Source organism: Psittacula echo (assembly GCF_963264785.1).
Source record: "Psittacula echo genome assembly, chromosome: 5".
Lineage (NCBI taxonomy): Eukaryota > Metazoa > Chordata > Aves > Psittaciformes > Psittacidae > Psittacula > Psittacula echo.
Window position 1 is genome coordinate 65,181,915 of NC_137739.1, and position 24,609 is coordinate 65,206,523.

General features: G+C 42.8%; 1 protein-coding gene across 1 annotated transcript in view; it reads left to right on the forward strand.

The window, feature by feature from the left end:
• EVL (Enah/Vasp-like) overlaps positions 1 to 24,609 on the forward strand; it is an 80,658-nt gene that overhangs the window by 41,485 nt on the left and 14,564 nt on the right. The window contains exons 4-5 of the mRNA XM_080619445.1: positions 19,144 to 19,207; positions 22,708 to 22,769. Of these exons, the coding sequence (XP_080475571.1) occupies positions 19,144 to 19,207; positions 22,708 to 22,769 (126 nt within the window). The remainder of the gene's footprint in view (positions 1 to 19,143; positions 19,208 to 22,707; positions 22,770 to 24,609) is intronic.

The following is a 24,609-nucleotide window of genomic DNA, read 5'->3' on the forward strand; positions in this document are numbered from 1 at the left end:
ATGTTCAGCTTTCACTCTTCATTCCTATTTGGGCAAGAAGTGCAAAAGCACTAAGATATAGTCCAGACATCTAATTCTGCTCATTACACTCTTAAGGAGTAATAAATTTCACTAATAATACCTTTGACAGTAATAAAACTGTAAAAATATGCTAATAAGTGATTAGATTTTTTTTGTCAATTGAATCAAAAAATGTAACTTGGTGTGTGCATCAAAGCAACTTCAGAAAGTATCACCATGTTTGAACATGAGTCATTCTTAAAAAGCATTCATAACATCTGTCAAAGTTATTTAGCTCCATAACTTTGCCTGTTTTGGATACGTATCTCTTGACAATCATTTTAATGTCTTGTACTGTGTTCCTCTATAAGTTGGTACTTAGAAGAAGTGAAATTGTTAGTGCTGTGTATTTTTTATGTAGCACCTTAGGCAGAAAGAAAGAAAACTGACAAGATCCAACCTCACATTCGCTTTAATTCCTAGGGAAGGATGTTTCATTATTTTCCCCCACTTTGAAGTGGCGGGTCTCTGAAATCTCTTTTTAATGATACAGGTGAGAAATAAATATGTAGAGGAAGAAGTCAGCATGCAGAATTTGAAGAACACAAGACATTTTGAGGCTGTGCCATGCAGGAGGATGGGAGCAGCATCTCAGTGTTGGAGGGTGTGCATTCCACGTCCCTGGGCTCCTGGCACTGCCTCTGGTTCAGCAGCCAGGCAGGAGTTTCTCTCATCGTCAATGAACCAGCTGTTACGGCAGATGATCGTGCTGAATTTCAGGTCATTTGATAACTAGGGCAGGCAGCCGTGTTTTGCAGTTCAGCTTGGGTGACATGTAGATTAAGAACTTCATCAGCATGATGCAGAATTGCTCACGTTTCTCAGTTGCTTGGATGGGTCTGTGCTGGGGGTGGGGAGGGAGTATTCAACCAGGTCTTGTCCTTGGCAACCAGATAACAGGAACTGCCTCCTGCTTGGCACTTCTGCATGTGATAAAAGTGCAGGATGTTGCTAGTTTTTCGGCTTTGTTATGAATGACATTCAAGAGCGGTTCTTATTTAGGCTACCACTTAAATCTGCAAGCTGTTTGCAGGCCTGGTAGGCTCTGCTTGCTCATGTCAACTGCTTCTTCAATATGAATTGTGGTGCCAGCTTCCAGACTTGCAAAGAAATTCTTACACCCATGTCACGGAAGGCAAGGGAAACTTCTGAATTCCTTCAGTGGCTTGGCAACACCTGAGAGGGGATTGCCCATAAGGAGCCGTAGGGAAACAACCTAACCATGCCTTGTGCTCAAGCTGCTCCTAAGAAAAGTGGCAAGTCTTGCTCAGAGCCAGGAGAAGGATTACTGTAAAATTCTGGGGAAAGCAGCTGGAAATACCATGGTAATTTTCTCAGCTTGGCAGGCTTTTTAGCTTTAATGGATTCCCAGAAGAATCGAGGAGATCTTTGGTGTAAAGGAAGTTGTAACAGATGACTCTAGATTCCTAGATTTTTGAGTCAGAAGAGATCAATAAAGCCATCTACTGTAACCTCTGTGTTCAGACCTACAGTGTTCTGAACATAAATTCTTTACCAGGAAGGTAATGTTCTGTTTGTGCTAGAAAGGCATACTTTAGAAAGCCACGGTCTTGATTTAATAACTGCATGTGATACAGAATCTGCCACTTCCCCAGTTAAGTTTTCCCAACTGGCTCATTATCATCACTAATAAAATACCGTATCTGAAAAGATACGCCTTGCCTCTGAGAGCACCGAGCTCAGGCACCTGCCTTGCTGATGCTGATATGTGGTTTCCAAACCGGACTGTCTGGTCATCTCAGCGCTGGGCAGGATGTGGCCAACATGCCCTCCACATGGGGGATCAGCACAGAGCGGGGCTACAGGGGTATACTTGGGATCTGAAACAGCACTGCTGTAAGAAATGTAGGAAGAAAGGCAGGGCTATGTTAGATTTCGAGAAATAACCTTGAAGAGCCTTTTTGGTGTGATTAAGGTTGGTTTTAATTAGAAGGCAGTCTCTGCCCTCTCTTCCCCCAAGCTTCTCATACCATAGTAAAAATCACCTACATTTCAAAATGGTAGAAATTTAGGGAGAAGACAAAAGAGCAGAGCAATAGGTATTTTGACAGAGAGCAGACTGCTAAAGATGCTTGTCATATTAGAGGTGGCAGCTAAGACTTGTTTTCTGTGTTTCAAAGTGAATACGCCCTTTAAGGCAAACAAGCTATTTTTAACTCTCATTCTGGCAAGTCCTTTTTCCTTGTGCTGGCAGGGAAGATATGTGCCCTGTGTCAGAGTTGTCTCACAACCGTAAACCTCATCAGCCTTCTTTCAGTACGGAAAGCCAGATAATAGGACAGAAAGTTGATCACCAAAGCTCAATGATTAATAAACGACTCCTCATCTGGGGGGATGAACAGGGAGGAGGGAAGCCTGTTTTATTTAGGAGGAATGGTCCCATTGTGTGGATGGTAAGACAGAGCCAAACGGGTGTTTATTACTCACTAAGAGGAGCATTTGCACACCGTGCCCCCCACAAGGCTTACTCTGGCACACCCAGCAGTGAGTCACCAGCAGTGCACAGGATGGTGAGCCAAAATACAGAGTGGCATTCTGTTTTCTAAACCCTCCTTGAATCTATGGGTATTTTGGTAGAGTCTGTGGCTTAGTCTCTTAGGATTAGACTCATCCCAGCTATATTTACACAACTGAAAGTCTGCTGTGGAGTCTCACCCAGGCTCCTCCTGTAATCAGCAGAGACACACGCTGCCAGGGAGGAATCATCCCTCTTTCAGATTGGCACTGATAGCTGAGGAGGTTTTAAGAGGCTTCTGACACAACCAGAAGTTTTCAAAGCTGAAACATTTTTTAAACATTTTTGTGCTCTTTACAGGAGTTTGGGATTTTTTCTTGGGTGTCAGGCTTTCTGCATTATATGAAATATACATCATAGTCTCCTGCAAAATGGCTGTTCTTATTCTCAGGGAACAGAATGCACTTTCTGAACATTTTCAAGTGAATCGTAATCAATTTGCAAGTTTAAACTAATTAAAGTTAGGCCCTCTGAGTAGTATCAAAACCATGCATTTCCTTTACACCAAATGATCTTAATAGCAGTGTAGCATAGACTTCAGAATTAGCCATCAGTTAAATTAATGAAAATTTTTTGCAGAAGACAATTTAAAAAGCATATGTTGTAATACAGGTATGTTACTAGTTACCGTTTAATTGTTACCATGCTATGGGCTACTGACAGGCAGCAGCTTAAATAACCTGCAAGTGGAGCAACTGTCATCAGAAATGACTTACCAGCCTTCATCTTTCCTGTGCAGCTATTTGGCCCCTAGCAGTACTCTGCAAAGAAAATATATGTAAAGTGCAAGCATGTCTTTTTAAAATAGTTCAATTTAGTACCACAAACACTGATTTAATCAGAGCATATTGTTAGAGAATGGCATCAGTACAAGATGCTCCAGTGCAGATAAATTTCTGGTGGCTGTAATCTTTACTTGAGTTTATGGGGGTTTTCTGGGCACAGTCTGTGAGATTCGCATCTGCTTGGAATGCTTCTTGCTCTCTATTTCTTGCAGAAACTTCCAGTCTTGCATCCTATTCAAAATTGCTTGTAACTGGAAATATGTATTAGGCTCTAGTTTGAAATAGATGCTGTGCTAGGTGGGTCTTCTCACTCTTGTGGGTGAGTCTTGTTTCAGGCACTTGAATCTGGGCTGTCCATATAAGAAATGAAGGTTACATGCTGAATTCCTAGGTCAGTCTCAGTCCCTTGTGCCAATATTGCAGATACGGAAATTCAGGAGAGGATCCATCAGTATGGGCTCGGCCAAGGTCTCTGTGCAGGTAGCAGCTCCAGAGAGACGAAGTGTGAAGATGAGTGGGGTGCTTTCTCCCAAGTCTTAAATCTGCTCCATACAGTCTTGCAACGAGATTGCTGGAGTGTGTGAACGTGGTGTCTGTAGACTATGTAGTGGTGGGAAACACTTGAGTTCTTTTTGGCATGGCACCCAGGAGTCCTTTGGAAGTGACAACGGAAATGGATGTGAAGAGCAGAGAAAGATAAGTTAAGCCTGATTCAGTGCAATTGGCTTCTACAGATAGAACAAAATATTTGACATTGATTCTCAATAAAAGAAACTGGTTTCCATCTTCAGGACTACAATGATCTGGGCAATGGCATGACGATGGTGGTTTTAGTATATTTGCTCAGCTGAGGAACTTAAAAGTTCAGGGTTCTCCTTGACTGTTTTCCAGAGCTCTCTAGAGTACAGACCTTCTCAGAGTGTCAGTGGATAAAGACACTACTAAAACCATTAAACCAAGCACTCAGTTCACTTCCTAGTGTTAACTTCAGTTTTGGCACGGCCTCTGAGTTTTTAGCTGTCTAATGTGCTGTTCAGTGCCTCCCCAAGCATGGATAATAGATATTTGGAATAAAAAAGGAAAGCAACCTTTTCAATTAAAGGCAAAATGTACAGAAAGTATAACGGCACAAGTTTTATCAGCTGTCTGTTGGCTTCTATGTGCACAGTCTCCAGATACAATCAGTAGGTGCTCAAACAGATAATTACAGTCTTCCTGCAAAAGGCTTCATGTAGGAGAGCCACCTGCCTGCCTGCTACCATTTGCAGGATCAGAGCTGTTCTTTATTTTTACTGCTGCAGATTGTGGAATCACACTTTTCCAACTTCTGTTTGGAAAAAAAGAAGCATTTTTCTAGCACATCTTTCAGAGGACTGCTGCACCAGGTAAGTGCTGGGCATCGAGATTTGTCAGCCTTTGTTACAGACTCAGTAGTGATCTATATTTGTCAAAATGCAATTTGCACAATTGATTTCCTCTTACAAGGATTACAAGAGCAGTTAGCTGAGCAAGTGTTTGCCTTCTAGCCAGCTGGTATTGGTTTGTGCTCAAAATAGGGTCAAGATTGTTTTTTATACTGGAGTACTAGATGGTCAATTGAGTTGTTACTTAAAGTCTTTGCAAGTGCTGCTCATTCAGGAATCATCTGGCCTGCCACAGGCAAGCTGGCTGAAACCTTTGGGAAGGCAGGAGTCAAATTATGACAGTAAGAAAGTAGGTTTTTAAGGGGTTTATGCCCAGTACCAAGTGCTGCATAGCAGACTATCACTTTGAAGTGACTTCCATGCAGCTGGTGGCACATGTGCCACACCTTAGGCATCCCAGTACAGGTGTTATAAAAACGTTTGGTCGCAGTGTTTTCAGCCACACCTGAATTACTTTTTCCCATACTTAGACTAGCACTGAGAGCATCCAGCAAGTCATAACTTTGTCCAAAGTAGAAAACAGAGGTGGTCATACTTCCGGGGCAGCTGCTTTCTCAGGTTCTTTATAGTTATTTTTCCTGTGGTCCACGCTGCTGTTTCCCATTTCTGGGGGGTCACCTTATGACTGATGTGATTGTGGATCCCAGTCTTCATTTTAGAGTCATAAGTGATGGTGGAGTCCCTGGGGGAACCTGTTTCCTGTCCATATGTGCTTTCCTTGCATATCATGCTGTGCCATTCAGTCATCTTGTGGCACTAGCTCTGCTGACCCACTTTGTGTTTAAATGGGCTATTTAAAAATATTATGTTAATTTTAGGGTTAAGTAGAGGGAGAAGTAAGCATACTCATTCATTTTCCTGTTGCATGGCTGACTTTGTTGACAGGGTGTTTACTGTCCTGGTGGTAAATCTGCCCAAGGATCTTCAGGAACTCGTTAATCTCTATTAGATCAGTCTGAGATGCTGTTTGGCCTTGAAGGATATTTTTCAGCTTTATATTAGTCATGAGCATATTTAACTCCTTAGATACCACAATCTTAGTGTGTAAGACAATAATAAAGAAAACATGGGGTATCATTTGGCTAATTAAGTAACTGAGTTAGATGCATTCTTATGACAGAATGAAGTTGTTAGTTTACAGATTCACTCATTTTTGTATATTGTTTCTAATTGCCTACATTGTGTAGTACTATTTTCTTTTGAAAGAGCAGGTGGTTCTGGAGGTGGTGCAGAGTAATTCAGTGCTTCAGAGATGAGAGCTGATATTTTACACCAGCTAGATGCTTCTCTTCATTGTGAGATATAATAGGAAAGCACAGGAGAACATAAAGGATTTGGAGTGTCTTCAAAACTGAGAATGCAATGCTGTGATCATACCTTTTTCTCTAGAAAAGTAAAGTCCTAATGATAAAACATAGTCTACAGTTTTATCGTTTATATGCCAATTTTGTTTATTTAAATGTATTTCTGGATTTTTTAAAACCTTCAGAAAGTAATTACCGAAGACCATTGGCATTTATGGCTATGGGAGCCTGAATTTACACTCAGGTTTGCATGTAATATTCCTGTTTGCTTATGTGCTTCTAATGGCTTTATAAGCCAGCAAGCAGAAAACAATGGGCATATGCAGGTAGAATTTAGACCATCTGTGTGCCATAGTGGGAAAGATAGTTTGCTACTACCAGAGTTTTTGCTGCCTCAAATATTGAATAGTTAACATTTGTTTTGCTGCATCTGATAGTGGAGCATACCTAAGTACCAATATTGAAGACTTAAAATGGGACATAAATAATTCATAGCAACAAGCATTAGAAAACATATGATAAGCAGCTTTGCTATTAGAATATCTATGTTGTAGGAGGCAAGGTGCAGGGAGAGAACAACTACTCAGTTATGCTGAATATGTATCGTTTGAGGATAAGAATGGTTCTGATACATTGCAAGGTAGTTATGAACCTGTCTCCACCTGGGGTTTCACCTGCTCTACTCATAGGAAGAGCCTTATAGTTTTTATTCAGTATATTCTAGAAATTACATATTAGGTGAAAGAGCTACCTTATGAGTTCAGTGGGTCAAAACATTAATCTGTCTAAATCAGAGTAGTGTCACTGAGGGCTACTGAGATGCATCCCTTTAAACTAGCTACGACTTTGCTTGGGGAGTACGGGATTGGGCTGTGTGAAGTCCACTGTAGATAGAATAATGCAAAGGCAAGGAGAAGGGAAATAGATGGATCAAAGGACTGGTGATAAGGCAAAGGTGACAGTCTAAATACTGTTTAGCCAGCCTCCTCATACAAACAGTCCATTAACTTCAGCCTCATTGCTTCTGTGAGACCTGCCGTACTTATGCAGAGAAAAGTGATTAGCAAACTAGAAAGGGACAGAAGTGTTGGGATCACAGCTGATCAGGAATGCTAGGATGATTAAAATAACTGGAAGCCAGTAGATGGGATTTTAAGCCACACATACATTTCTAAATCCAGCTTGTTCACACTTAGATTTTCAGACTAGTGCTCAACATTCATCGCTGGTGTAAACCTGTTGACTTCAGCAACTACACCGCCACTGAACTTGATCCTGCATGTTCATTTGCAGTCAAGCTAACTTTCTATTTATTCACACTTTGCATTTATTGTAATTACTTGCATGTAAGCGAACATATGGTGGTCTGATTGGAGCAGGAGGCAGAAAATGTAATTTCTTTATGACTTGCCCTGTATTATGTGAAAGTCCAGACAATGAAGTCTGGCTTCAGACACCCTGAAGCGTTGTGATAGGTGAAGCAGAGGATCCAATTAAATATTTAAGTGGCTGGGCCCACTTTGCTGCTGCAGCAGTGGATAGATTACACCTGATGAAACCTGGTCTGCAGCGGGGTGGTTGGTAAGTGCTGGGCATGAGGAAGGTGCAGGGAGGAGTGTGCTGAGGTGGCTGCTGCCATACTATGGTCAGCAGGGAATGGATTTGGCACTGCTTCTGTCTCTGCCACTGTGACTGCATCATCCTGTGCCGAATGTCTTGTAGGTTATGGAACCTCCCTGCTGCCTTGCATGCCCCATCCCTTGCATGCCATGTTCTGGTGGGAGCTGTCCTGGGAACTGGGAAGGGATGCTTGTGCCAGGGTGCTTTGCATGTAATGTTCTGTGTGCTATCCAGTTGTGCTGGGAAATCACTTGCAGCTGTAGCTCATTGATGGATTGTCTTTTGCTTGCTTTTAATTCCAGCAGGTGGGCAGTAGGATGCTCACTATGATTCTATGAAATGACCCATTAGGTTCAGATGGCACCAGCATTAGTCAGGGCTATTAAATCAGAGAAAGTCATTACAGCAAGAATATGGGATGATGACTTCTGAATCAATGTGTTGGATTGCTTCTGTCTTTATTTGCTAGTGAATAGCATCTGTATTCACAGAATAGATACTGGTTTAAAAAAATAGTTATGAACAAGTGCAGCGTTTTATACCTGCTATAGATATCTGGATATTTACCTGCATTTTTTTCTCCATAATGACCTGCCTGAGAAATCCAAGCAGGACTGTGTAGGGTTGAGCGATTAAGTTGAAGGAAAATGGGTAGATTTACTGTGGACCTTCCTGATTACAGGAACTTTTACTTCTTTTAAGCAGAGAGCTTGCCTTTTGATGTAAGTGTGAATGGGATCAGGTGCTGTATTTGATTTGTTGTTGTTATTGTTTATCCACTGAATTTATTAGACTTGTGAGTTTATTATCAAGGAGTACTGCCCATTTCTAATGATGATTTTTCATGGGTTTGGTTTTGGGTTTTTGTTTGGGTTGTTTGTTTTGTTTTGTTTTGTTTTTCCATAAATCCTCAAATACATCTCGATTTAGTTATGTTTTGTAGAAAAGTCCTCTGCCTTCCAGCACTCTGTCCGAGTGCAGATGCCCATCCTAGTTATCTTACAGCAGTGTTGGGTTTAAATCTTGGTAAAATGGATCTTAAATACCCAATTTGCATCTAGTTAATGGTTATAACGTGGTGTTTTCTATGTACACGTGCATGTTGCTTTGATGCACATATGGGACCCTGTTGTTCTCCATGATGTAGAGAAGACCGCCCTGAGAAGTTGACTGTCTCACCGGAGAGTGGAAAAGGAAGGAGACATTCAAAAACTTGCAAGATTCTGTGGAGTTGAGCTGTGGTGCTCTAAGCATCTCAGGTGCTGCACCAGGCTACACTATGTAGCTATATTTTTCTGATTTAATATGTCAAAAGTCTTATTGTTAAACAAAACTAGAGATGATGTTTGATCACCTAAGTATATAAATAGCTGATTGAACTTCTTTACATGTCCTGTTTCCCTGTAGCTTCAGAGATTTTAAGGGATTCAATTTGTCCCCAAAAAGGCTTGAATTCCTGTTTTTTATTTGATGTAAGGAATTGTAAGTATGAAGTGGGTATTAGCAAGTATATGCATGTATTCATGCAAATACACACATGGTTACACTTAGCTAAAGGAAGATTCTCAGTTTATATTTCCTGGAACAGTTGCGTGGGGCTTGAGGTGTCAATGAGAAAGTGCTTTCTTAGCTCAGTGATTCTCTTACTGCAGAGCACAAGGCCAGCATGGCCAGTGGTCCCTTCTCTGTTGAGACAGCGCCTGGCAAACTGTCACTGGAGTGAAACAGTTCATGTCCTCATTAAAACCAAATTCAGGAAAATATCTTTGCAATATAAGCTATATTTTAGATGGTGTGTATTGATTTACACCCTTGGCTTCTTCAAAGCATCTACTGCCTAGGCTCTGGCATTAAGCAGATCCCCATGCAGTGGTGGGAAGGTGACAGCTTCTCAGTATGGCCAGTGCTTCAATTTTAACAAGAGTCTGATGATATTTGCCATTTTTCTTGACGCTCCATTACTGCCTAAAGGCACAAGATTATGAGTTAATCTTAACCTTTATTGAAAAGCTTCAAACATGAGTGTGCAGGAAAGTAGGCTTGATGCACATTCTAAAAAACAATCAAAATAGGTGTGGAACAAAAAAGAACTGAAGTGCTTGTGGGCTTGTTTATTTGATACTAGTAACTGTGGGGTTTGTTTAGTACTGGGGTTTTTTTAGCTAGTCTTACAGTCCTGAATTGTATGGAATATTTTTTTCACTTAATGGCACTGGTCTACATCTTGTCCCGTTGCCTTCCCTGTATGTGTTTATAAAGCCAGCTACATTGGAATCACACCCTTAGAAATTCAGCAATACCTTTTTTCCCTTAAAAAATATTAAATAAAAAAGAACTATTCCCATAGCATTCCATGCACATACCGTTTTTCTCAGAGCCAGAGGCAGTTCCCAGAACAAAAGCAATTGGTCATCAACTAAAGAGGATGCTTACTTATCATGAAACTGCCTGTGGAAACAAGGCTCTAAGCGCAGCAGAGCCCCAGTGTCAGCCCCTGCAAAGGAGGGAGGTGCTGATAGTCCCCCCTCGGTGCTGCATGGCAGGTGGCTGCCTTATCTGCCTCTATTTCATTAGTGCATAACTGAGCAGTTGCTAAATTAGTTCTTTCTTGCTCAGAGCTCAGCGCAGCAAACAGAATCCCCCCGAGATGCTCGAGTTCCACCTTCCCCTGCCCTACACAGGTTTCCTGTGCTCATCTTACTGGCCATACTCTCAGTTTCTTGGAAAGCTGGCACTGCACAGGGTCTGGTCCTGTCCCAGCACATTCACTGGGCTCTGCAGCACTGGGGCCCTACCCAGTTAGCAGTGTAGGCATGATCTTCTGCTTTGCTGCCACCCTAAAAGGTCTTGTGCTTGAAGCACTTCGCTGGGAAGTGGGGGACCAAGGTTCAGCCACTTCCCCTGCTCAGAGGGAACTGCACATTTAATTTCCCACCTCCTCCCACCCCAACAAGTTCATGCTATTCCTGTGTGATGTACTCTAGGTTACCCTGCTCTCGCACGGGGGTTGGACTAGATGATCTTTTGAGGTCCCTTCCAACCCTCGGGATTCTGTGATTCTGTGATTCCTGTCAGGGCGGAGTTGCTGAGAGGAAAATAATTCCCAGTCCTCCTGTAATTCTTATATTTTATGTTAATCAATCACTGGATAAAATGCAGGGAGTCCAGACCAGACACATGAACACTCCACCCCTCTTGCATGCCTTAACCATGGGGACGCAGGCCTCCCACACCAGATTGCATTCTGACCCCTGATAGCCCTGGATCCACCTCATTGTGGAAGGCTTCCTTTTTGCACAGTGACCTATATGTATTTTTAAATTTCTTTTAAAGCTGATTGTGCCATCTTTTATGCGAGAAGTAAACCAAGCTGTGCTCCTGAGCTGAGGCACCGATGCTGAGATAAATGCACCAGAGCCACATCCTTTACATATTAAATATGATCCCTGCTGTCAGAATGCAGTCATTTACTGCAGGAGCTGCTTTAGCATCGTCTCATCTTTATTGCATTCAGAATTAAAAGAAATAAGTTTTTCTCCTCCAGCTCAACCAAGACACCAGCATGAAAAAATCATGAAATGTTGTGCCAGTGCCATGATGGATAAACAACCAGGATCAAGCAATTGCCATCATATTTTATGCAAAATAACTGAACTAACAGCTTTAGCAGTTGAGTCAAAGGCATGCTGGTTTCATGTTCATGTGCTCAGTAGCACTTCTGGTGAATTGAAGGCTATTTCTAATCATCTTGCAGCACTGGATCTTTGCATGACCTTTCTATTCAGTAACTCCTCTCTGCGTCTCAGTGCACATGCACAGCTGTGTGCCTGTGCATGTAGGGACCCCTGCAATTCCATTTGTTGGTTTTCCTTAGAAAGATAAAAAAGGGACTATGCACAGTGCAAACACCTGTACCTATGTACTTGAACTAATGATAGGGTAGGGCACTCCTATGTTAAATACCAGGCTTGTTTTTCCAGCTCTGCCACTGTCCTTGAATCTTATCTACATCAGAAAGTATTAGCAGTGAATGTTAAATCAGTTTTTAGTTTGAGTGAACAGAATTCATACAGCCCCCCTGTGCTCACACCCTTATTTCAGTTTAAGGAGGGCCTGTTTCATGTTAGATTAATGTAATTTTACAGGTAAAAGAACAAAATAAAGCAACCTTGGGAATGGTGCTTGTAAGAGTTTCTAAGATGGGAGTTTCTAAAGTTCAGCTGAGAGTTGGTTCCTGGATACACACAGCTCCTTGTCTAGTGTAGTATAAGGTAAAATGAGGTTATATGAAACATTGCAGGGGTTGGTTTTAAGAGGATGTGGTTTACTTTGCACTGCCACAAACTTGCAGCACTGTCAGTCACCAAGGGACAAGGGAGGGAGGTGGAGAAGTTTTCTGGCACAGAGCTGGAAATGCTCATTTCACTGCACTCTTCTTGCCATAGGTCAAACCAAATTTAGTCTGCATGAGAATAAGAGTGCCTAAGGTGACCTTTTGCATAGGTTTAACTGTGTCAGTAGCAAATTTCACCTGTAGGTAAATTGATGCAACCAAATTTTACTTGTGCAGACATGGTGTAATTGAGCCACTTCTGCCTTCAGGTAAAGCTTCTTCTGCCTTCAGGTGAAGCTTAATTAAGACTGATAAAGTTCTTTGCAGTTCTCAGAGGAAATGTTTGGCCCATGTGTAAATGATGTTATAGAAGGTATTTAATGTACTCTGTTACAAATGTTGTGGAGGCACCCAGCCTGTGAATAACTCTCTCTGAAACTCTTTTCTAATTCAAGTTAATGTTTAATAGGAATGAGGCAAACACTGCCTGAAAGCAGGCTTTGTGGCACTGCACCCAGACCCTCCCTTCAGTGGGTGTGCTCCCTCTCTCTCTGCCAGGGTGGTTTTGCTTACCGTGAATCGAATGATCCAACAGGACCCTGTAGTCGCTCTGCAGGACATTAAGAGTCCAAACACCCAGCATGGAAATGCTGTGGCAGCACACGTGAGGGGCCTGTGGCTCTGCTTAGCCACAGTGATGGGGCACAGTGAGCAGGGTGATTCCTCTTCCAAACCCTTTAACTCACCATGGGCATTCAGGTCTACATGGACTGCCATGTCATCTAACTCTGGTTGTACTAGCTTGGGCACTAGAAGTAGAGTAGGCATGTCTACATGCTTATCTAGGCTAATTAGGTCCGTGCTTTGTCCCAGATAATTATCTCTACTAATGAGTCAGAGTGCAGTGTCACCAGCACAGCCGTGATGCACCCAGTTCCTGTGCTGGCTCCTTCTATGGGCACTGATTGTGGCATGTGGCTGTGCCAGGATATCTCCGGCTTGTGCAGTCCCCATCAGGACAGACAGAAGGGGCTGAGAGCAGGTTTAGGTCCTCAGCGCAGAGGCAGATGTTTAAAGTGCTGGCAGCAGCAGTGTGATTGCCCAACAACAACGGCAAGAGAGCTGAAATTACAGCCAGGCTGTGGACGGAGGGAAGCAGTGGTGAAGGAGCAGCAGATTTTTCCAGCCAGATTTTTTCCTCCAGCCAGAGCCCACTTGACCACACACCCACATCACAAGGCTGTGGGGTGCTGTGGGATGGTTGAGGAGATCAGGCAGCAGCACCGCCAGGACCAAGGAACACCCCCGAGTTTGTGGAGGTGAAGGGGAGAGGTCAGGGGGAGGACAGCAAAATGCACCACCCAGCCGAGTCCTGGGGCGGGTTTGCAGGTTGGCCCCAGGAGCTGGCTGCAGCCTCTCCAGGGCTCCTTCCCCAGTGCCCTGACTTGTGGAACCATGACCCAGGCCATACCTGAATGAGGACACTGGGATTAGCATTGGTCAGAAATGCTTTTCAGACACATTTTTCTTCTGTCACATTCCTGGGATATAAATGACAATGGGTCGGACCTGGCGCCTGAACCTGAATCTCCTGCAATCCAAGTACCTGCTGAAACAATCAAGCAATGAGAGAGAGCTATCTGTCTGTCTGTCTCTCACCTCTTTTTTCTCCTGTGGTCTGCTCTGGGTATTTTTTTTATTCACACAAAATCATCGTGTTCTGCTCATATGCAGAACAAAAATTTTCCATTTCACGAATTTAAAGCTCAGATATATTTCTTATTTGACTCTGACTCAGGACCCTTTCTTTAGACCACATTCATCACACTGGTCCATAAGCACCATGGAAGCTATAGGGGTTGCAGAAACCCTACCTTGGTCTGCATCCGGTGTCTATAATGAATAAAAGATCTGTAAATGCATTAGATTGGACCTTCTGCATTGTAGAAGCACAAAATCCTGGTTCCTAATAGAAATGGGCCTACCTTCGCCATTTTCTTGAGTGCATGCAGTCAGGGGCGTTTGCTGTCATAGTATAAGTAAAAGAGGAAAAAGAAATACTGCTTGGGGCTACCCCAGCAGGAGAAAAATGGTGACATTGTTCCTGTCTTCTTGTGCCTTCCTGCCACAACTGTAACAGAGTGGAAACCAGAGCATGGGTTTTCCCTTGGTGATAGCTTTGATCCTGTTTTGTGACTGGCCATGAGTCCAGACATCTCTAAGCAGTAGTAGGTTGCAGTAGTGCAGGATTGGCCACCAGCATATGGAAAACATCATCCCCACTGTGAAGTAGTGCCTTGTGCCAGGAGTTCCCCATCGCAGCCTTTAAGGGCAAGCTGGGGACAGGCAGAGCCAGTGCTGATGTGGAGGAGCAGGAGGAGGAAGAGCAAACATGGAAAATGTCAGTGTGCTCCCAAATTTGCCTTGACCTGAAATCAGATATATAAAAACGTGGTTAATTATAACCATGCAAGGAAGTGAGGAAACACAGACATTCACAGTGTATCTCCTGCATTAATTAGTTGGTAAAATGTAGATTGCAACAGCTGTGAAGCTGCAAACTGGTCAGTAGCAAAACTGACTCTCCTGGTTATTGTGCCGAGAAGCACTTTTCTCTTTGAGAATGATCTCAAAAGCTGTCAGGGTCAGAAGCATCTCACAGGATAACTGGAGAAGCATCTTTAAGCAAGGAGGCCAACACCAAGAGTGCTTACAGTTCATGTCTGCTCAGGTCTGAGAAATATCTAAAAATGTGCAGAGGAGTTAAACTTAGAAATCCACTTGTGTTTAAAAAACCTTCAGTCAAACAGGTGTCTGTATGTGCACTGCAGAGAATATACATAGGGAACCAAGCATAAAAATAAACCCTGCCTTTCAGTGCTGGTATGAGCTTTGGCTAAGCATGCTAAGAGCAAGTTCAAGGGTGAGAGAAACAAGAAGCTCCACCATTACAGAGACTGAAGTTTGCAGAATTCACATCGGATGGTGTTTTGCCTGAGTCTGCTGAGAAGTCAGGATTAGAATGCGAGAAAAATCCAGTCGAATTTATGTTTCTGGCAATGAACAGACCTGAAAGCTTGGGTTGGACTTTTAGATCTATTGCCCACTCTCAGGCAAAATCAGGGCAGACCAAAACAGAAAACATCCAACCTTTTACTTTAGGGTTTGCAAATGAAGATTTCATATTACTGTAGAAAAATTATTTGTTTGAATAAAATCACAAGCAGGATACCAGAAGGAATTATTGCTTACGGTCATGAGTAACTCATATAAAACAACCAGTGCCAAACAGAACTGGTGTGTTTTCTCAGTGGTGGCAAGAAGAGCTGTAAGCCAACTGGAGTGTGATTGCCCTGAACGCCCTGTATCCGCATGCAACTTGCCTCAAACTCTTTTCCAACCACTTCCAATCAATACAAACAGGTATCCCTGTTCCCACAGGCTGAAACTGACCTCTGCAGCTGGTCCAGGCTTTTCCTCAGGTAGCATTATCTTTACCAACTTTTACCCCACAGCTTCTTGTTTTGCACAGGAGAGAGGATAAGCTACCTGTTACAGCTTCAGTCCTCCTCTTCTGTTCATGCTTGCCTTTTTCTGCCTGCCAGCTTTGTTAAGGTACTTCACTGCTAAAGCACTTGGAGAACAAAATTGTGTTAAACAAAACTAATGTGCAGAAGAGGACATTTAAAATAGGATGGGATATGAAGTGAATGCAGTTTACTTCTCACTACTGGTCACTAATGAAATAGAAGTAAAATGAGTTTGGAAAAGATTTAAAGAAATGAATGATGTTTTACTGCAGTGTGTTGATTAAGAAATCTGAACTCGTAAAAGAGGAATTAGTCATTACTCAAATCTTGTTACATGTCAGGGTCAGAAAAAACCCAGTGTCAGGCCTATTGCGTTTATGATTCCCAGAGTGAAATTAAGATGCAAACAAGGTCAAGTACCACAATCAATCAGTTTGTTTGTTATAAAAAGACAATTATTATAAAAAAGGAAATTATTATAAAAAAATAGTGATAGGACAGATCAGAAAAAAGGTAGAAATCAAGCAAGCATTCAGAGTGCAGAAAGATAGTCACCACTGAGGATCCAGTGGTGTGCTGAGGGTCTATAGTTGTCATCTTCAGTGGTGGAAGTCCCCCAGGGTCCATAGCCACCATCTGTGGAGGGTGTCCCGCATGGAGATGACCTTTTTCCCCTTTTGTTATGTGTTGAGGAGAGTACTTCTGTTCTTAATGTCATGTGCTGCACGTTCCTGGTGGACCAGTTTCGCTGGTCTTGCAGCCAGCTCTTCAACTGCATGTCTGTGTCAATCCTTGAGATAATGGGCAGCAATTCCTCACACCAGTCCTTGAGATAATGGAGTCTCATCTCAGCTCCTCACATCCGTCTGTCAGACAATGGGCAGTGGAGTCCCATCTCAGCTCCTCATACCCATGTTCAAGATAGTGGAACTCAGTTTCTCATACCAGTCTTTGAGACAATGAACAGTGGAGTCTGATTTATTTCAGTCTCTCACACATGCTCAAGATACTGGTGAAAGAATTAAGGTGCTTTAGGGGCCTACATTCATGTACCCTGTGCATCTGAAAAGTTGCCTGGCTTTTTAAATTAGTGTGCAAATAAAAATGTTTGCAAATTTGTCACCACATGTACAAAGAGTTTTCAAATGTCTATTTACTGAGTCAGGTCTTAAGTAGCTTCTTTCCTTTTCTTTTGTTTGGGTTTGTTTGATTTTCATCCTATATGTCCAATTCATGACAGTGCCCACGGGAAAAAGAAGTTGGATTTTTTTTGTGTGGTGTTGATAATCTGGTCTTTGATTTCTTCCATGTGTCTAGTATTAGTCAAACTGGCCATACTGCCTTATTTTTCTAGGCATTTGGCCCCAAGAGAAGACTCATGTCAAAATACTGGATTAAGATGGCATCATTAGAGCGTCCTATACACTTTCACATGATTTATAGCCAGGGAATAATTGTTGTTTCTGCTGTGTCATCCTCTGGCCTTTCATGTGGGTGCCTACTTTTAGCCCTCTTTCCATCAAGGTGCCATCTTCTGTATGATGCTCTGAGTCCTTATACAAAGGAAATCTTTTGTGATTAAATCATATGCAGTGATGAGCATGGTAAGGCTTTTCATGGTGGAATTTGTTGCGCAGTGAGGAAAGTGTAACTGACTTAAGCCTTGAACATCCTTCACCTGGAAGTCTGTTTACTTAAGTATCTCACAGGTATGTGAACGTGTGTGTTGCCTGCACACACCAGAGCCAGGATCCAAACCGGTGATACTAATAACTGTGTGGAGTCTGGATCAATTCCTTACCTGTCTTCCTACTAAACTCACAAGTTGTTTAAATTCACACTGTTAACTGCTACTCAGCGGTAGCTCTAACCTTCTTTCACTTCAGTGGTGAAGATGCACAGTACAAGCATTTACACAGTAACATGACATCCTGGTTGCACCTTAAACTTAAACACCTTAAACATGCGAGCCTCCTGCTCTGTGCTTCCCTAACACCTGCAAATTTTCTTTCCTGAGGCTTGCTTCCAAAAAAACCAATCCCCTCCGCTTCACTGTTTTGTGTGATCTTTACAAAATGTGGCACTTCTGTCTAAACAGTTTGCTGAAGGCCTGTGGCAAATGATATTAAGTTGTCAGTCATGAGACATAAAAGAAGTGAAATGTCTTCACTTCATACCCAATCCAAAGGTATTTTTAAATGTCAGAGCTTTTGACTCAGTGGTTGTCACTGGCTCCATTTTTGGGATACCCAAAACTGGAATACATGGACCCTACTTCCAGAAAATGCTGTGTTCCCTTTCTGCAAACGTTAGTCCTTAAATACATTTCAAAAATATGCACAATTTCATCAGGATCAGTCAGCTCTGGAATTTCTGACTGCAATGCATTTCTGCCATCTTGCCAGTTTTCACACAGTCATACTTTCTAAATTTGTTTCCAGATGACATTCTGCCTGGCAGAAACATGTAAAGAAACTGGAGAGAAATACCGTTAACAATTTGTGAGTGACATATTTGGGTTTGTGTTTAATTGTTGTTGGATAAGTTTTAAAAGGATGAAACTTTACGTTTGAAAATGAAAGAAATAAGATAGACGTAATACTTTCAAGCATATAAGTGACCTGTTTCTCAGTGCTGTTTATCAGGAATATTGCTGTTGCATTTACTAGAACTCTCATTAGTCTTTAGTCCCACTTGAAACCCACCTCTTCAAATCAATGGAACAATCCTCCTTCCACCAAATGCAGGACCACTGTAGCTTACGTTACCAAGAATTATTCTGAAAATAACATGTAGTGTCAGTATGCTTGATTAAAAGTCCAAGAACAGAGATTAAATGGTCAGAGTCAACAGAGGAGATGTGACTAAAACTACATGCGTAGTTGGGTTTTGTTGGTGAATACTAGTGAAAGCTCACCTTGATGTGGATCCTGTAGAAGCAGAAGACTGACAGCATTGTAAAAAGAAAAGCCACCTTTGTACAAGGCTTGTTTAATTTTGCATTTCCTTGCACCTTCCAACAGGTAGCGTCACCAGGTAGCTGGTGATGGGCGTCTCCATCACCAGCTCATCATCAAAGCAGCACCAGCTAGCATGTATGCTCATAAACTCAGCATTGTGGCTGAATCACTGTGCAAGCACAGAATAAACCAGGGATCTGAACTAGATCTGAACCCTACAGAAGCTAGAGATGCACCCCAGTGTGATGGACTGTCCTTCCACAGGACATTTTTTACAACACTATGGGTCTTCACTGTCTCCAAGGGGTTAGTATATAGTCTAAAGCTTCAATGATGCCAAGTTTCTGGACAGTGGACAAATCTGCTCACACATTTAGCCATTGGGTTCTCCCAGTGGGACTGAAGATTTATAGGAGGTGATGATTTGTGTAGTAGGAAAAAATTAATTAAAAAAAACCAAGAAGAGGACAATAATTCTTGAGGTTTTTCTCTCACAGTAAGATGGAGAAGCCATTACTCTGAGTGGCACTGTGTTTTGGAAAAGTCAGCCACATTTGCTTTCCTAATAGCATTCTCTCATTTTTTCTGTAGGTCCAGCTGCCCAGCGCCAGGTCCAGAATGGGCCATCTCCAGATGAGATGGAAGCACAGAGAAGGTGAGTTCATCAATTACAATAGAGGTCTAGTTTGTAGCTTGGATGAACGTGCAGTCCTTGCTCACCAATAAGCTGTTCCTTTTACTTGTATCTATTTTAAGCTGATTCTAAGTTTCTGCAATTATTGCTAATGATTCTGTATTGGCTTTTAAAGGGTGAGGTGAACTGAAGCTCTAGCCAAATTCTTTGCTCCAAAGCAAGCAATGTTCAGAGTTAAAGACAAAACACATTTAAGAGAGATTTGTAGAGTGTGTGTTTCTCAGGCATATTAAGTAAGAAAGCCTAGCTTTTTCCTGTTCTGGATCATCTGCTGACGGTTGACAGTTATATTGCCCAAAGAGCATCTGATGGACTGCATGCTGAGTAATAGCTTAGGCCCATTTTGTGTGTAGCTATTTCCTATAACATATGCTGTTCCTTTTATGAATTGTTTTTCTCTAAACAAAAATAATAAATGAAAGTATAAAGTCATGCTCTTCACCTTTACACGTACGTTAGACTTAGTGCCATTATCACACATGTCCTTTTCTCTAGCTGCTAAGAGTGTTCTTCTTGACTTCAAAGGGGAGGTGGGCAGGAATCTCCATAATGAAATTATGAGGCCCATCTCATGGCAGTTTTACTGATTCAGGCCAGATTCCTGTGGCAGCAATAGAAATACCTGGTGCAGCAGTATCCCAGGACTAAGGTTTCGTAGGGATTTACATATGACTATTAAATGGGTCAGCGGATAATAATATTTCACTTGAGATTTATAAGATTTACTTTGGGACAGCAAAGCTATCACAAAGATCAGAGTAGAGCTCCTGCTCACTCAGAGGTGGGGGGGATGCTGCCTGTCCCTGCCACCTGGCTGAAAGGCCTCGTCCAGGTCTTCATTTAACCAATAGAAATCACTGATTCTTCAGACCATATGTAACTCAGACGCCAAATTTAGGTATCTAGGTGTCATGTACATTTAAAGTGTGTGCAGCTTAACTACATTAGTAAGAATATATATATAACAAAAAAAATTATTTTTCATTTAGAAGCGGTAAAAGCCTTTTACATAGGTATGTCTGACTGCTACAGGGCACGTGGTTCTGGGAAAGCCTCTTTTGCTCCACTGGACTGGAATAAACTATGTCAGTAGATGCACTGCTTCTGCACTAGAGGATTTTCAGCTTTAATTATGCTGATGCTTTCTATAAGAGAAAAGACCTAATTTTAGGCCTAGCTTTTTTTGAACATCTTATAAGCAGGCAAGAAAATTAAGTTATGGTAACTACCCTGCAAGTCTGCCTGTTTAACAGGGGTTTAGAGACCTTTACACAAATGTTAGAAGAATATATTTTTAAGTCAGAATGTAATTTGTCCCCTCTCATTCTTTACTCCTTGCATACTCCTTAAGCAGCCTTGTGCCAATGTCAGGCTTTATTTAGTTCCACTGGAATAAATTGGACTTCCTATGAGTGTAGGAACTTCTCCTTTTAGCACTTCTTTAGCGCTAAACATTAGAACTTCTGCTTTTTCCTTTAGTGTGAGAGACACATATAAACTGCTTCTGCCCAAGTGCAGACAGGACTGGCAATGGCTTACCCTTATTTTGGGGAGCACCTTGCACTTCTGTCTGCTCTGCAGCAGCTGTAACAACTTGAAGATGTCTTACCCATATTTCTTTCCTGGGCTGTCAGGTTGGGGTTTTCCAAGTCTGTCCTCCAGATAAGTCTGGAATTTCCCTCAGGTCTAAGGTGGAAAATCTGTGTGTCAAGTTGTTCTCCATCATCAAATTTTGCTAATAAATGCCAAGCTAAGGTAGGGGATGGTATGCTTAGGAAATTCTTAGTACATGTTCTTACAATTGAAATTTTAGCAGTGCAGTTGATGCTGTTGCATGTGTTCAGCCCATAACTATCAAGTAAGAGCCAGGGTATGTACTGAAGTAAAGATTTCTATTTATTTGGTTTAAAGTGTCATAGCTTAAATGAAACCAGTTGAATCAGCCATCTAAGACTGTTATCAAAACTGCCCCCTTTGCACCTGGAATAATTTTCTCAGATGCCTAGAACAGCTTTCCAGAAATTGCCTGCATTTGATGGATTGCATGTCCTAAACATAAAACTAGTTTAGGATTGATCCCTCCACAGTGAAATCATGGATTTTCATTTCCCATCTATTGAATTAGACTTGAAATTTGGGAAATCTATTTTGCAAATTAAGACATTCTTTTTTCCTACCTAATATACCTTTATATTTCTGGACTTTTTTCCTGTTAAAAAGCTGCTCTTGGTATGTAAATAAGATAGATTTTTTTTTTTTTTTTTTAATTGCAGACTCAGAATGAGACAAGTAAAAAAATTTAACAGGGAGATCTGTCTAAAATGTTATGTAAGGAGTGAAAATAGAAGTGTTGCTTACAGTTAAGCTTGCCATGTAACAGACCATGAAATAAAGCCTTTGCAGAAGAAATAAATCTATGCAGTTAAGGCTGGCCCAAACATATTCAAGGCAAACTTGCCCTAGAAACCATGGAAGAAAATTACAGGAAGCCTTATTACCCAGTACTTCAGTAAGGTAGTTTCAGAGTTGGTTTAGTGTTGTTGAAACCTTCAGCCCATATCCAAAAAAGCCTTGCAAATATTCTCGGTTTTAGCCATCAATCTTTTTAACGAGAGAAACGACAGGGTGGGTTTGTGGCAGGGGTCAGGTACAGCTCCTTCTGCTCACAGCGTGCAAGAGAAGACCTCTGCTGATAGACCCTGGGAACTGCACATCTCTGGGAAGCGGAGGCAGGGAAAAGGCTTGGTGGTGCGTTTCCGTGTGGGACCCCAGGCCCCAGGGGAGCACAGGAGCTAGCAACTCCTGAGCAGTAAGGTGCCCAAAAAGAAGCAGTGCAACGTCGTGATCAGCTTTTCATTTGTGGAAGAAACACGGTGGTTGGAGCCCAGGAGAAGCTGTGCTGGGGCGTGGGGTTTCAGGCTGGCAGCCAGCCTGGCAACACCAACATAGGGCTTGGATGTGCACCTGTTGTACAGTCAGCACTTAACACCTTCCTTACGTTTTCGTTCTTACACAAGTCGTGTGGGATCTTGATCATGAAAGACTCAGGACTGTGTCATTTTATGCAAGACACCCCTTAATCTTTCCTTGCAATGCTCGTGCACATCAGGTTAGTAACACTCATGGCTGCTGTGCTCTCCTGGCCTTGGGCACTGACTGTTCCTCATGCAGAGCCCACCGAAGAGCTATTTTAAATGGGTCATCCAACCCCTGCCATGTCCAGCAGGTGCAGGGCAATGTCCTGGTTATACTTCCCCAACATGTGCAGTGGCATCGATGCAGCCAGGGCAGGTGAAATCAAACTCACCTCCATCTCAAGGGATCAGCATTCCTGTGATGGACTGGCTCACACCACCCAAGATATACGCTTGAGTGCTTCTCAAAGTGCTTGCTCTGTAAAGCTTTTACTCAAAATTATAAGGAATACATAATGACTGAGGGTTTTTGTATTGCTGTTTTAGACAAGTGATGGAGCAACAGCAACAGCGCCAGGAATCTCTGGAAAGAAGAACCTCTACCACAGGCATGTATCAAACCAAGCAGATATAGTCTCTTCTCACTTGTCTTCTCTAGATGTAGCTGGGTTTTGTGTGGTACAATACAAGAGCTAGACTGCTACAAGTGGTTATAGCTATGATTAGATTTTAAAGCATTTTCAGTTAGAGACTTACATGCATTTGGGCATGGTTTCTCAGCGGCTCATGTACAGGGCATCAGGTGGTTTTGCACTTCGAAGAACTTGTACAGCTGAGGGGGACTTTAGGCATACCAAGGGACTCTGGCCATGCTTCTTTCACCCCCATGAGGAGAGCAGGTAGCACAGCCACCACAAGAGTTGACTCCACATTTCCAGGGGATGTCAGCACACAGCGGTTAATGTGCTGGATGTACCAGGTCAGGCGCTCCCCATTACTCTGCAGCCCAAAGCAAACTACAGCGCAGAGGAAAATACAGTTCTAGATGCTCACTGATGGGGATTTTGTGGTCATGAAGTGAGGAGTCTTATGTAAGCCTGATGGAAAAAACATATACATTTAATGAGCTTACAAAAATCTTCTATAGATACTAAGTTGCATTAAGCTGAGAGATGACAGGAATAGCTTATAACAACGAAGTATGGCTTTGCCTCTCTGAAAGAAGGCAAAGCAAGCAAGCCAAGATGGCCATCTTGTGTTTGGGCTTTTGTTTTGGGGATTTTTTTCAGTTAATCTGGCCACATAAGTGCAGTGTTTTCCCTCAGCTGTTACAACTTTTTAGGTTTTGGCTTGAAACCGGTTCAGACATACACACATATCTTAGTCAGCAACAGAAGTTGTTGGCCTCTGTTTCGACAGAGGTTACCGTGTACAATTCTGCATAGGGAATGTAGCCAAAATCCTGCCTCAGCATCTGTGAGGAGCAGGGTGTGGTTCTCAGGGGCTTCTGGCTGTTCCCTCCCTGGCTGCAAGGTGGCCACTGCAGTATTCAGCATGCCTCTTGCAGCTCCCCTGGTGCAAGGGTGATGCTCGTGATCCTGACTCAGATTCACATGGGGCTTGGAGGAGCTTCACTGGCACTGGAGCACGCAGCCCATCCCGTTCTGCCAGGGTCCTGTTCAACACAGGCTCAGTTCTGCTGAGGATTGGAAACCCCCACGCCAGTGCCTGCGCCATCTCCTCTTTGCTTTGTTTGAGTTTCTGTTTGCGTTTACTTCACGGTTCCTTTTTCTTCGTTCCGCTTTGCCTTGGTTTCATTCCTGCCACGTATCCATCTTATTCTTTTCATTTGTCTTTTCTGTTCTTTTAGTTTCCACCCATCAGATAAGCATATGCTCTCCCCCCTCTCAGCCCCAGTCTTCTCCTCCCACCTGCAGTGACTGCAGTGCTCCTGCCTCTGGTGCTGTGCCCCTACCACCACCTCATGCCAGTGCTGTCTCTTCAGCACCCGCTGTCCTCGAGCCCACTAGTCCATTCTCTTTCAGACCCCTGTGGAGAGCCAAAGACACACTGCAGCTCCTGCACAGTCACTCAGCCTCTGAGCTGCCAACAGGCCCAGGTTCTCCCTCTCCCGCCTGCTCAAACCTCAGGACCCTAATGCCAGGCATCAGGCAAACCTCACTGTCTCCACCACCTCCCCATCCTTCCCACTTCCCCTTTGCTTCTCGCCAGCCTCTCAGACGCCTTTCTCTTTCATGCTCTCCTTGGTCTTCTGCTTCCTCTGCCACAAATGCACCACCTCTGCAGAGGGTTGATGTCCCGCAGCCACGAGGTCCCACCATCCTGCCTTTGATTCCTGCCCTGCCTGAGAGGGTCAAGGGACCCACATATAAAGCAAGCCAGGAGACCTTGGCAAATGTATCTCTGAATGGCCATCCTGAAGAACAA